Source organism: Cyprinodon tularosa, unplaced genomic scaffold (genome assembly GCF_016077235.1).
Source record: "Cyprinodon tularosa strain WSP-4 unplaced genomic scaffold, ASM1607723v1 ctg206, whole genome shotgun sequence".
In the NCBI taxonomy this organism is placed as follows: Eukaryota; Metazoa; Chordata; class Actinopteri; order Cyprinodontiformes; family Cyprinodontidae; genus Cyprinodon; species Cyprinodon tularosa.
This window is the reverse complement of record NW_024038764.1, coordinates 935,331-950,290: the sequence shown is the minus strand read 5'-3', so window position 1 is coordinate 950,290 and position 14,960 is coordinate 935,331. Positions and strand designations below refer to the sequence as shown.

Below are 14,960 nucleotides of genomic sequence, written 5' to 3'. Positions count from 1 at the left end.
AAAAGGCAAGGATATTTTGTTAAAAAGTTTATTTCATGACAACTTAATTAAACGTGTCCTACTCGAAGTGATATTCAGTTGCTTGTTTTTTGATTTTATATTGAAATAGGAACAATTTAATATATATATACATATAATCGAAAGTTATTTGTGATGTAAAAAATGAATAGGAGCCATAAACACTACAACTATAACTTACTCAAACTTAAATATAATTATGTCATTAGATTGACTTTAATTTATATAATCTCTAGAAGCACAAGAAAATAAAATTGAATAAATCTGAAGTTGAAATTCTCTAGTATAAAACTGTAATGATGAATTAAGGAACTATATAGTAGAAATATGGCTTCTCACACTAAATATTCCTCTATTACTGTATTATTATATGCTCTGCTTTCTCAGTGATCACTAAAACAGAGTCCAAGCAAGATAATAATATCAATAATTAATGGAGTGTCAGAACGAGCAGGAAGATGCTCCTCTTCTGTGCACTGCAGACGTTTGAGCCGAGCTGATTGGCGCGCTGGTAGCCAAAGCTCCGCGCTACAGCAAAAGGTTCCGAATCGCAATAAGGAAGTAAACAATAAGCGCATGCGCGGCGGAGGGATACATCCACACAATCCTCCTCTTCCTCCCACCTCCCTGTGCTGGCCACGGCCAATATTACACACTCCAAACCCGCCAGTGGAAATCCATCTAAGGGACGAGCACAGTCGTAGCCTGACTCCACAGACAAACAAGCACACAACCCATCCGCCATGGTATGTATGGCCATTCATTCTTTGCATAATGGAAGGAAAACTGCTTTTTTTTTTGTAAACCTGTAGCGGCGCTTGTTTTATAAACCATTACATCCCCCTTTGCTTACGTTCTCTTTTTGATTTGCACTCTTATGCGGCTACTCCTATGCGTTCAGGAGCGGGAAAATATAAGGAGGAACGCTTGACGTTAAAAGGTCTACGTGAATCATTTTTTTTTTTGCTGTATTTTTGCGTTTTAATGTTTGGGAAATATGCTCACCTATATTATTGGTCTCCACGCTTCATAACTGCGCAATTAGCTGGTTGGTGGCCGCGTGCTGCAGCTCGAATTAAAACTTGGACGACATTTGGAGGTGTGGGGGGGAAACTGGGAGGCTATTCTGGGTTATTACCGGATTATTCTCCTGGTATAAATGGTTTTAATTTTCCCTCGCTTCATTCGTAGCGCAGGCATGTTATGAAAACATATCAAGCCCCCCCCACCTCCCGCCATCACATGGATACTGATTAATCCGTGGTTCATCCTCGGTTCTCTCATACATGATGACGGTGTTTGGTTCCCCCCCATTTTTTTTTTCTTGCACCATTTTTGTTACCGTTGTTCTCGTCAGTGTTCCGCAACGGAAATGGACCATATACCGTTAAAAAAAAAAAAAAGCGAGGCGACATCTCCGCTGGAGCTCCAAAAGAGGCGCTACCTGTTCCCCTGCAGCCCCAGACGGCCTTTATCTCCGTAGGCTGGGTTATCTGCTTGTGTCATGTTTGCTGATTTGTTTGCCACTTTGCAAATGTTTAGATGTTATGCAAATACGGCACCTGTAAGGACTCTCCGTCCACTGTCTGAAAAATATGGACTGGAGGCACGAACAAGTGTGATCAACCTGTTTTCTTCTGCAGAACTGCAAACCAGCAGAGATGTTGAAACCTAGCTGTCATCCTTGCCTTTATAATTACATATTCTGCATGTCACTCTTGCTTTTTTAGCAATCTCTCCAGGCCTCCATGACTTTCAGAAATTCATTTAGCTGTATGCAAGCCTACCTTGACTTTTGCAGCTTTGGAACTTGTCACCAACTGGACAAAATGGCCCCATAAGTTTTGCAGTGTGAGGGCCCTGCGATCAAATATCCCTCATATGGTGTCAAGCTTCCATTCAGTTTCACGTTGCAACGCGCCACCGTAACTTGATTGTTGCAGCCGACTATAATCCGGCAAAAGTTTCATCCGGGGTCGTAAACAACTCACCTGGAGGCGATGGGTGGTTTCAAGTGGAAGTGGCCCCACCTTGTCCCTTCTCTTCAATTGTTTTGTGATGCATGTTAAATACTATGATGGATAAACACTTAGCTGTGTCCAACATGTCCTCCCTGCATCTCATTGCATCCGTGACTCCACCCTTCACCTGCCACCACGCGCCATATGTTGCGTTGGCCTTTGTCGCCGGACGTTAGGAGTGTGGTGATGTTTACGCAGCCTCTTTTTGAGGCTGCTTGTGCCTGATGCCTCACTGTCTTTTGTCCAGCTTCATAAAGAGGAGGCATTCTTCGCCCTCTGGGGCAGTGAACCCACCCACCCCCATCTCACAAACACACTCACTCTAAGCAGATTGTGCCAAGCTGAGTTTCTGAAATGCTATCATGTGAGAGCGAAAGGCATCTATCCCCTTAGTGGGACATAGCTGGTATGATAACCTTGATTTAAAAAGCTGTTGAGCTTCATGTTAGACCAAACACTAAAAACTATTTGCTTTTATTAGAGCAACACACTGATTTTTACAGCTGCAGACTGATTCCTGATTTTTCTTTAAAGTCTGATACACTGTTTTTGTCTAAAAATGCTATAAAGGGTTTGATGTTTCAGTCCAAAAAAAAATACAGACACAAAAAAAAAGAATAACAAGCCAGCATTAATGAGTTTATAGATGAGAGTGTTGTGGTCTGGATGCTGGTTGGCCATTTGGCTTTACTGTCTATTGAACAACCCACAACAGCAGCTGATGATGCAAGGCGCGGCTTCCAGCTGTCCTTTTTGACCCTGCTCTATTTTGAAGCATGGATGTGTCTAAGGACGATTTTACACACCTCTACTTAAGTGTCAAAAAGCGTGTTTCTATTTGCAACAAGCTGATATTAGCTTGTAGAACACTTATATCGGAGTTGGCTGCTTTTAGCTTTTCCATTTTTGTTAAATAGTATTTTAAAATGATATATAACTGAGCGACTGCGGGAAATTCTTAGGAAAACAAAAAAATAGTTTTTTTTTCAGCTGTTTTCTGATTGACTGATGGAGATGCTTCCTGTCTGCATGAAGCGCCAGGGATATGGCTGACCCGACCCACTCATGCCACAGATTCCAAGCTGTTATCTGGACTGACAGCGTGGCCCTTCCAACGCTAAGGGCGGTGAATCACAGGGAGTTTCCTCTGTGCTCAGAGAGCCACCGCACAGAGAGGGGGGAAAAAAAATAGGAGTTGCTATGGCACCAGAAGCCCTCAGCAGGTTGGGTCAAAGCCAGAAGAGGATCCATAGCACTGAGTCACAGCAGTGAGACGACACAGCGCTGACATTAGGCAGGATGAAGGAGAAAACATGCAGATGAACGGCTGCTTCATTTTGGTGCATGAAGTGAGGAGACAGGCAGGTTATTGAATCAGGACATCTAATTGTTTGAAACTCCACCAATTTCAGACGGAACCAGCTGCTGCTGCTGTCGCTCCGTCCACGAGGGGAAGCCTCTCCTGTTCTGGAGGAGCAAAAAGGTCCTTTAGCTGTGCTGTCATGTGGTGGTCTGCTAAATGCCAATCAAGCCTAAACTAATCTAATCTTGATGCAACAGATTAAATTTCCCAACATGGAGCGGCCTCACCTCCAAACGGCATTCTCTACATTTTGCTTTTACAAGCATGCAAACCTAACAACGGGAAAACAAGGCAGCAAAGGCATGGAAAGTCCTGATGTGGAGGAAGCCTGCCATTAGCGTGTGTTTATGAGCGAGGGAGCATGTGCTGCTCCTCGCTCTCTGTCTCTGTGTGTGTTCCTCCTTCACTACCAAGCGTTCTGATGTCAGACTGCTCCGTTAACTACGATCATAAAAATACCTCCGGATCAGTAGCTTACACCAGGAGCTTTGTCTTCACACTTTACTGCTGCTGTTTTACGTAGAAGTTTAAAAGAGTGTGGCTGCTCTCAAACCATTTAAAGCTTGTATGAGTCAGCCATGATTTGGCCTAAGATAGTCATGATGAGGCAGGGCAAACCACACCAGTCCAGCAGGTTGGATTATTTTTTTCCTGTCTGTACCTCATCCGTTCTGTTACTGAAGTGTTGTAGACTGAGGCAGTTGCTAGGAGATCAAGTTAAGACAAATTCCAGTAAAACAAGCAACATTTCCTGTCCCACCACGCCAGCCCTGATTGCATGTCTCCTTCCAGCATACGTCACTCTTTGCCAGCTTTTCGGGAAACGCCGTTTCTGAAAAGTTCCAGTTAGATGGTTTTCGTGTTCTCTAAACGTATGAAGATAGGATAAAACAGCACCTGCCCCTCCCCTACTTGTTGCTGGGAGATTGTTTTTATACATTTGAGCTGTTAAGGGATATTTTTTAACCTAAATACTGCTACTTATTAGTTTCTATGGTAACACGGTTATAAAAATGGCTGCTAGTAAGGCTATAAATGCAGAAGAGCCGAAAAAACCTTTGTTGTTAATTTTTTTTACCTCTTTTATTTGTGGGTAATTTGTGAAGTTTAGAGTCAAACGGTGAGCATATGAGGCTCAATGTGGGACGACCACTTTGACACCATAAGGGGCGGATTATACTTCTGCAACCGCACACATCAAATGTCGCTTGGGTCTGGTCACGAACCAGTTTTGCTGGTATGCTTCTGCACCGTCTGTCTGGAATTTCTAGGGTCGCACAGCAGTTTCCCGCCAAAACCGCAAGGGGGGGCCTATTCAAGAACTAACGAGAACTTGTTCGGCGGCGCCGGCGGGAGTGTTTATTTTGCAAAACAACATATCCGAGGCATTGTACAAGTGGTTGTACTTCTGAACCTCCTCGGCCAACCTTTCGTCGTGGTTATCCATTGTTGTTATCACTCCTTGGTTTTTAAAAATGGCGCGCCCCGGCACCGAATCGAGAAGGACGACCACACAGACAGTCGGAAAGGCATACCAAGGACCAATCACAGCTGCTTTTTGTCTGCGCAGTTCCATTTAAGTTCTGCGTGGGTGTTCGACCCTCCGACGTGTAGTCAGGATGGGGGGCGTGGTCGCACACAGTGACAGATTTGATGGTTGCAGAGGCTATGCGTCAGAAGTATAAATTGGCCTTAAAGCTGCTCTGTATTATTTTTCAGTTGGGTTATATATGTATGTTTTGAGTCTTGCTTTGGTTGTTTTTCAACATCCTCAGAGGAGAGAGAACGCTGTGAGCAGGGTGGGGTTTCATGCAGACAATCTGATAACTGAAAGGCTTTCCTTAATGAATAACCTGCGTGTTCTCCCTTTCCTCTCTCCCAACAACAGGCTGACCAACTAACAGAGGAGCAGATTGCAGGTAAGAGACCTCCTCTCATTCCCCAACCAAAAAAAAAACACAATGTTTTCCTCTTTGTTATTTTGTTTACTGGCTCTCAGTGGATTAAATCCAGCCCTGCATTATTCAATAAAGCTAGCAGTCATGTAAGGTAATGTCTCTCATTAGCCGTTCTGGCTGCTTCATGTCACATGAAGGGAAACAGAACATTGAAGGATTTGGCAGCACCCCCCCCCCCCCCCCCCCCCCCCCCCCCCCCCCCCTTCCTTGGCAGATCATTAGCTGTTGGAAATGAGCAGGACATAAGGGGCTGAAGTATTCACAGCAGCTATGAGTCAGGACTGCAGCCTACAAAGTGTCTCTGAATAGACAGGTTTCCATCCATGTTGCTGATTGGTTTCAAACACGGAGGAAACCTTTATGTTCTAGTCATAAAAACACATCGGGGGGCTTTAGTCTAGAACTTGGAGCTCTGCTTTCCATTCAGCCGAACCCCCTCTGTGGTTAATTAGCGTGTGCAAAGAGCTCAAGGCGTAACACTGTTCTTCATTTATCTGAGTAGCTTAGGAGTGGAGAAATATTGTAGAATTAAGTCAAACTGATCCTTATATTAAAAAAAAAAACAAACAAAAAAAACAACCTTCTTCCTGTTGCCATGTCAACTGGATTCCTGAGAAGAGTGAAAGCTCATCAGACGGGCCAGACGATGGTCATCGGAAATCTATTAGCCCCGGAGAGCCACATTATGACCCGACTTTGTTTATCCGGCCGCAGCAGTCTAACAGCCTCAATGTTCCCTTCAATCCTGCAGAGTTCAAGGAGGCTTTCTCCTTATTCGACAAGGACGGTGATGGAACCATTACCACCAAAGAGCTGGGCACCGTCATGAGGTCGCTGGGTCAGAACCCCACAGAGGCTGAACTGCAGGACATGATCAATGAGGTGGATGCTGACGGTCAGTATCGCATGTTTGTTCTACCTGAATTATCAATCATCCGATACAAGATGGTTCTTATTTATGCATAGAAGTGGATGTTTTCGACCTTTTCACTTTATCCGGGTCAAACAGTGCAGGCTGTTAAGAGATGGACCGACACACTGCTGCTTTTTCCGTTATTTATTTTATTTTTTGTTTATTACTTTCCCTTTTTTTTTTTTTTTTACTTGTGTAACAATAGATATTATTGTGTCATTTTTATCATGTAAATAGAGGAAGAGAAATGAACACCTGATTCATGAATATGCCTGACATATCGGACTGGCTAGACTTGAGTCAAATCATATGCATCTATCTGCCTTCAAACATCAGTACTGATTGAAAAAGTACTGACAAGACACAGTACAACAAAACCCCTTTATCAACCCTGTTAGTGTTTGGGAGTACAAAATACAGAATAATGCATATTACAATCAGTCTGGTCACAGAATCCCGCTGCTTGTTGGACCTGGATCTGGGACACAGCTACTGTAACTTTGGTTTGAGTTTTCTCTCAGATCCCTGTTCTGAATGTTAAGGAAATCTGCAGTTATCCTCTAAAACTGGCTCCTTGTTCCTTTGGTTTGTTTTCGTTAATGTTTAGAGTCTAGTGCGAAGCTCCGCCCATTCTCTTAAGGTGCCTTAGGACTGTATTGTGTTATAAAACTGAGTAATTTAGGGTGTGTAAGGTCGACTGAAATGTGTCACATTGAGTAAAAAGTGTGCGTTCTGCTCTGGCCGACATGCTGAAAAATCCTCCAAATTACCCAAACTTTTGCAGGCGACGTGGAAGGGTTTTAATATTTAGGTTTATATGATGCTCCCTGGTTTTTAATCTACTAAACGACCCATCAGCTGCTGCAGAAAGTGCACAGTCACAGCTCTTTTCCTCTACACACGTAGCGAGGAAAACCTCTCTGGATTTTGGATTTGATTTGAGCCGTTAAAGGTGGGGCTGCCGTGATTTACAGTCATTGCGTGACTTTGGTATTTAACTCCCCCATGGCAGATAACAGGGGATTAGCTCAGGCATCCATTATTGTCCTGCCTCCAACACATCAGCTGCGTTGTTGCCCATCTCCCTGCATTTCTCTGCCAACTGTTCGCCAACTGTCCCAGCCAACTGGCCGACCAGCTTTATTGTCAGATGACGTATCCCTCTGTGTCAGCAGTTCAGTCACGGCGCGTTTGGCTCCATCAGAATCCACCCTGATATGAGACGAGCAGGTGGAGTGTTCAGAACAAGCCATTCGTACAGAAGCCAGAGCTTCAGACAGTATAAAAACAAAGATCCCTTAAAGATGTGTGAAACTCATTCAGACATCTCACATTATGTAAAATAATATCTTAAAATATCGAATATAACAATGTAAAAAAAAAAGAAAAAAGATGCTCCATCCCACCTAGGATGCTGAAGCGGGACGACGTTGATCAGAATAAATCGATTCCCCCCCTTCAGTTAAAGATGATCCCTCCACTCCCACCAGTAGCGGCACACCATCACTAACATCCCCTTGTTCTGCCTCCCTTGGCTGATGCAATATAGGTCAGACGGCAATGAAGGTAGTAATGGAAAATAAAAGTGGTTACATAAGGCCTCTGTGCTCTGCACATCCAGCACCCACATTGGATGTCAGCTGGTCCATTGAAAATCAGCTTTATTTACCAAACAAGCGTGCTGGGGCAGAGAATGACAATGACTGCAAAAGAGGGCGGTTGGTTTGGACAAGACAGATGAACGCTCTGATTATAATAAAAAAAATGAATCAGAGCAGAGCTCTGCTCCAACTTGATGACATAAAACCACACGTACCCCCAGCACATCACCCATTACACAATCCTAGCACCCCCCCTCAGCTTCAGGTTGGAAGGAGGGGGGGTCGGCACACGTATGAGTGTGCTGAGATGTCTCAACCATCTATATTTTGCGTCAGCACCTCTTATGTGTAATCGCACCATCTCCCACTCGGTTCACTCCTTATATTCTCTCCTCTTCACATCTCCCTCTCTGTCGCCCACTCGCTTCCTTCGCCCTCTCTTTTCCCCTCCCACTGTTTTCTCTCTCTACTCTGCCTTCTTCCCCCTTTTCAGTGCAGAAGATGAAGCCTTACCCCTCCTGGTCCTATAAGGGCTCCAGGTGAAACATAAAAGGAGTCTCTCTGTCAGATTCCCTCCCTCCCGTTGGGAGCTGATGAGCCACAGTCTGATCCCGGTTTAATCCTGTTGTGTCTACAGCTACATGGATATTGATCCGACAGAACACATGCATGACAATAAGCCACAGTGGCGGACGTTGGAACAACCTGAAACCAAACGACTTAAAGGGGGGGGGGGTTCTCCAAGCACATTCAGATTTGGTTTTGATATTTTTCTGAAAATCCAACAGATGGTTTTAGAAGCATTTTGATTTGTTCTGCTACATCCCAAAGTGTAGAAACATTAACCGACAGAGTTTGTAAAGAAATAACAAATATTATATTTTAAATAGTGGTTGAAATTACAATTCTTTTAAAAACTTATGACATATTGGCATGCTAATCCCTGTTTTATACGTAGCATAAAACATACTTGAGATAAACAATAGATCTTTTTCTCAGTATTTGAACATTCAAAGGAAACATGAGATGTCTGGAAATGAGAATAGACCTATTATTGGTTTTGCAAAACATTACCTTTTTTCTTGTTCCCCTTCCTTCCATGGAGCTAAAGCTGCTATCCAGTTAAATTTTCTAGCAGAAATGACATTGATCTTTTTTTTAAAAACTTAAAAATAATAATAAAAGTAATATTAATTTTTTATTTTTTTATTTTTTTTTATATACCGTATTTTCACGACTATAAGGCGCACTTAAACGTCTTTTTTCCCCCTCAAAATGTGCCGTGCGCCCTATGGTGCGGTGCGCCCTATGTGTGTTGTAACTGCGACTTTTGAGACCACCTCATTGAGGAGATGATGAAAGAGTGGCTGAATGTAAGGAGACCAGCTGTTTTTTTTCCACTCATCACCATTAATATGTAACTCCATGCGTGCCCATCTCACAGCTGATGTGAAAAACATGGGGAAACAAATTAACCCTGTGCTCGCTGTTCAACCGCTCGACATCGGTGTGAACCGGACCCAGCAGGTGCAGCAGAAGCAGCGAGGAATAACGTGTCTGCTGGCTCTGTTCTTCAAGCTTTTGCAAAAGCAGGCATTATTTCTGAGGAGCCGCGCTGCACGGAAAGTGACTCTGTCAGCGCAGAAGGGGAAACTGGCATGTCTGATTTAGCGCAGCTGTTTAATTCAGAAACAGAGGATGAGGACTTTGAGGGGTTTGATTAATACTTTGTAATAAATACATGAATAAAGCACAATCATACTCAGTTTTGCTCCCGCTCTATTTTTCTACCTGAAAACTTAATTCAACAGCAGCCTGTGGGCCGCGGCGCATCGGGACTCACCTCCGCAGGTGTTTTTTCATCTAAATAATCTAAATCTTTTTAAGTGAGAAAGCCCACCGGAAAATTTAATCATTGCAGTCAGTTCATCCAGATTATTATCCTGCCTATGTTTTAAGTTAATTTATGCGTCAATAAACGAAGAAGAAGGGGAAACTGGCATGTCGGATTTAGCGCAGCTGTTTAATTCAGAAACAGAGGATGAGGACTTTGAGGGGTTTGATTAATACTTTGTAATAAATACATGAATAAAGCACAATCATACTCAGTTTTGCTCCCGCTCTATTTTTCTACCTGAAAACTTAATTCAACAGCAGCCTGTGGGCCGCGGCGCATCGGGACTCACCTCCGCAGGTGTTTTTTCATCTAAATAATCTAAATCTTTTTAAGTGAGAAAGCCCACCGGAAAATTTAATCATTGCAGTCAGTTCATCCAGATTATTATCCTGCCTATGTTTTAAGTTAATTTATGCGTCAATAAACGAAGAAGAAGGGGAAACTGGCATGTCGGATTTAGCGCAGCTGTTTAATTCAGAAACAGAGGATGAGGACTTTGAGGGGTTTGATTAATACTTTGTAATAAATACTTGAATAAAGCACAATCATACTCAGTTTTGCTCCCGCTCTATTTTTCTACCTGAAAACTTAATTCAACAGCTGCCTCACCTCCGCAGGTGTTTTTTCATCTAAATAATCTAAATCTTTTTAAGTGAGAAAGCCCACCGGAAAATTTAATCATTGCAGTCAGTTCATCCAGATTATTATCCTGCCTATTTTTTAAGTTAATTTATGCGTCAATAAACTGTATCAGAGGAGTAATCACAGCCCTGTGTCATCAGCGATGTGTCTCTCACGGCAGGTTCCCAGGTTTTAATAATACTTTGTAATAAATACACCTTGCAGCTTTATTTGCTGTGATCAGTGGGAATAAAGTAGTTTTAATATGTTTTTAAGTGAGAAAATCCACCTGAGAGGACATGTACCTGTATATAAAAAACGCGCCCTATAGTCCGGTGCGCCTTATGTGTGTGTTAAATACAGAAATGGGACACATAACTGAGAGTGCGCCTTTTAGTCCGGTGCGCCTTATGGTCGTGAAAATACGGTAAAAGAAGCTTATATTTACTGAGTTTGGGAAGAAGAATGCTAGCTCCCGTTAAACCGGGCTTACACTGTGATTTTTTAAATTTTTATTTTTTATCTTTTTGCCCTTTCAGGGGCGACTTTCCAGTCGTGCGAGAATTTTCCGACCGGCCCAATTTTCAACCTGATCGTACGTCGTGTAGTGTACAGGGGTAACGAGGGCTGATCAGCCTCTCACGGCCACCTCCTGATCAGGAATCGTGAGTTCAGGAGGAAATCAAACATGTTTGATGGGCAAATCGCTCAGTGCGCAAAACAAGGATTCTTCTTCTTTTTCCCCTCAAACGTTAACAAGGAAGCATGGCAGGTGCCGGTGAAATGAAGTTCTTTCTGTAAAATAGACAGACCGTAGTAGCCATGTTTTCTCAGCCAATTCTTTGTCCAAATACGTCGCCGCCTTTTCTTCTTAGTGCTTTCAGCACAAAATTGCACCAATTGCCAATGCACCGCGTTTGTTCTAGTGAGCTTCATATTCCTCTTTACTGGTTTGGCTTCCGGATAGATGAGTCCCAGTAGTGCTGTCTCACTGCGCAGTTGAGTTTGACATAGTTTTTCAGACGTACAGTGTGAGCAGGTAGATATCATCAGACCATTGTGCTGCACAGTGTGACAAAATAACTGTGAAACCCTGTGGTTTCGTCGTCCAGTGTGAGCTGCAGCTGCATGCAACGATTGAAAAAAAAAATGCGGTGTATTCCCGGCTTTAGCATTTTAGAGGAGTGTCCGAGAGTCTATTGGATGTAAAAGGGCTCGAAATTTCCCACAATGGAACTTGAAAAGTAGTGATCATCCATGGTCACTAAATCCCAGATGGCTTTGCGAGAACTTTCTTTGCAAAGCGTCATGGGATTTGTTGTTGCGGTGAGAAGAACAAAGATGGGGCGGGCACCATGCGGAGAGGCAGAGTTACATGCGCAACGGGGAGTGAAAAGCAGTGATCATCTTTCCAGTTAGTTAGCTGAGGTTACTATAAAGTCCACCATACAGTCCCCGCTCTATATAGTGATTGCAGGATTTAGGGGTTAGGGCGGACATTTGGACACGGCCTTAGTCAGGACAGCTTTTAATGTGAAAATGTGTAAATTCTGGACATTTGTTCTCCATCCTGCCTGCTGCTAGCATGTGCTAAATAAAAGTTAGCTACTTCTTCTTTGATTTCCAATTTTGACTTTCCACCCCCTGGTGATTAAGAAAAATACCAAGATACTGCCTCTTTGTATAAGCTGCATGGTTCAAAAGGCGTGGAAAAAGTGTCGGCTAATAATCCAGAAAATCTGGTAGTCTTTGTATCTAGTAAGTGCAGCATGACTAAGAAATGAAACCTTTTTTTTGTTTTGTTTTGTTTTTCTTATATCTGCCTGGGATACCAGTTCCTTAATACTTGGAGAAACTGCAGTTAGTTGGAGTCCAGAGGGGACCAAGCTGTGATTCATTCATTTTCCTTAAATGCCAAGCTGCACAGTTTACTAAATGTCTAAACTATGGGTGACCACAGGCTCCCTTCTCCTTAAAGCCAAATCTACCATGGAAAGGTTTAAATCAGATCCACATCTGCTTGGATTCACATTACATTGGCTGTAAAGATGCTTGGAGTTTCTTTAAATACACACTGCACTCTCTAGAATAGTATATTCTCAGCTATTTTAAAATCATACTTATTTTCCATTCAGTGTAGAGTGAAGCAGTGCTGTGTTGATCCCCTTTTAAAAGAAAACCAGTAAAAACTATGACATGACTTTTATACAGCGCTGTCTGCGTCGTTTCATCGGATCTAAACGACTATAGGAGGACAAACAGAGCAGAAGCACCGAATGGATGTTTTCAGTTGGCTGCTTCTCATCAGCAGAATGCTGATTGTATTATTTCAGCTCATCAGAGTGAGCTTTTAACTGATGGTTTATTCGGGATGATTAGATGTGCCTCATTGATCATCCCTTCCAGGTAATGGAACCATCGACTTCCCAGAGTTCCTGACCATGATGGCCAGAAAAATGAAGGACACAGACAGCGAGGAGGAGATTCGCGAGGCTTTCCGGGTATTCGACAAGGTATCACAAGTCAACAACAGCTGGAATGGGACATGAAGTTAAAGGGTTTGCGGTATGGAAGGGGCCGGGATTATGGAAGAAAAAAAAATGTTAGAATTTTCAGACCTTCTGAAAATTGTAAAAAAAAAAATTTAGCCATCCATTAGTTTAGCTAACTGTTCCCATTTGTCTGTCTGCCTGTTTGGAAACCTCAAGAAATATTTGTATTTTATTTTATTTTTTTAGATCTTAAAGGGTCTTAAAAAAGAAACATTTTATGACATAATCATTTGAACCCTTTTCTTCCGCTTCCAGGACGGGAACGGCTACATCAGCGCTGCAGAGCTCCGCCACGTCATGACGAACCTGGGGGAGAAGCTAACAGACGAGGAGGTGGACGAGATGATCAGAGAAGCAGACATAGACGGAGACGGACAGGTCAACTATGAAGGTATGTAGAGGAAACTCATAACTTTGGTTTTATTAAACTGGGTCTGCACCAATACTCGTGTTTCTCAGAGGGCGAGCTGGCCTAACTGTCAAGTCTGTCATTAGATGGCAGCCCTCTTTAAACTAAACTACCTCACAGACACACGAAAAAAATGCTTTTCTACTTTCTTACTTTTAACATCAGAGTTCATCAGATTTTATTTGAGTTTTATGAAACAAGATAAAGGAAATTTTTCCAATTTAGAAATCTGAAGACCTCTTTACTTCAGTACTCCCAGGTAGCATCCCGTTCAATCAGTTAGCGTCAGAAGTCCGCTAACTAATAAATATGGTCCGCCTCTCAGCTGTCCAATCAGTGTCCAGAACCTCCCAAATCTACGGTATGTCTCCAGTTCAGACTTTCCAGTATCACCTGGACCCTGGTAAGAAGAAGAAAATAGAGTAACTCTGGATGAGCTCCTGAGATCCATCTTAGTTTAAGGAAATTCCTGTTTTTAAGAGAAAAGCCCCTAGGTAACCTCTTGGTTAGAGATCACAATGAACACCCCCATTGTAAAACACGGTGGTAGTGTCGTCATGCTGTGGGGAGGTTTTCTTTAAGCAGGGATAGAAAAGTTGGTCAGAGTTGTTGGTAGGCAGGATGGAGCTGGAAGGAGAGCAGTGATTGAAGAAAAGGCTGCCTGTTGGAGACAGATACACAGCACAGTTTTTAGCTGGAGTTTTATTATTATTTTGTGCTGTTGCAGCGTTCTTTACTGTATCATCAGAGCTCCTGGAGTCTTCGTCTTTCCCTTCCCCCTCTCCTGCCCCGTCCCTCAGCACATTACACAAGAGACTGCGCTCATTTTCTGAACAGTCTTGGCTGTAAATGTCCTACTTCCACGTTCTCACTGTATCACTGAGCATGTTCTCTATTGAGAGAGTGTTTGTTGTTTTCACTGGCCCATCCTGCCATCCCACCACTGGGCTGCTCTTAGCACAGGGCAGCGCTTTTAATTCATGAGGGTGGAAACGGAGGGGATAGTAATTAGGATGCATGTACTAAAATATGCTCAACTTGATTAAAAAATGAATAAAGCATTTAAGAGTTTGTCAGGTGATGCTCATCCTGCTGGTAAAGCTGATGACCTCATTGTCCTCTCTCTCTCTCTCTCTCTCTCTCTCTCTCTCTCTGCAGAGTTTGTACAGATGATGACTGCAAAGTGAAGCTTCCCCGCCCCATCCTGCCCCTCTTAGAAGAAAAAAAAAATAACCAAAAAAAAAAAAGTTTTACTTACCTCTTGGAAGAAAATGTTCATTTATTCATACCGTTTCTGTATAGAAAGATAATTGAATGTTGAAATAGAATATCCTTCTGTCCACACAAGGAAAAATATATAAAAACATACAAAAAATGTCTGCATGAAAATGATGGTTAGTGATTCTGTCCCACCCCCTGACCCCCCCCGATCCCCTCCCTACATGGAGATCAGTTTAGCATCAGTACGAGTGAAAATAACACCCAACCCTGTTAACTACTACCTTCAGACTGAACCCAAGGCGTTTGGCCAACTCCTCCCGGTTCCATATGCTCGTGGTAAACGTCTGGGCTGGCCATCTCTTCTGTCTCTCTTTCTGTTTTCTGTT

At 42.9% G+C, this 14,960-nt stretch overlaps 1 protein-coding gene across 1 annotated transcript; it reads left to right on the top strand.

Moving 5' to 3' along the window:
• The first annotated feature begins 619 nt into the window (after positions 1–619).
• Positions 620–14,597, top strand: calm1b (calmodulin 1b). Its single transcript, XM_038285057.1, has 6 exons — positions 620–764; positions 5,291–5,321; positions 6,112–6,255; positions 12,799–12,905; positions 13,200–13,335; positions 14,512–14,597. The coding sequence occupies exons 1-6, from the start codon at positions 762–764 to the stop codon at positions 14,538–14,540; spliced, it is 450 nt and encodes a 149-aa protein (XP_038140985.1). The 5' UTR covers positions 620–761; the 3' UTR covers positions 14,541–14,597.
• Positions 14,598–14,960: the final 363 nt, after the last annotated feature.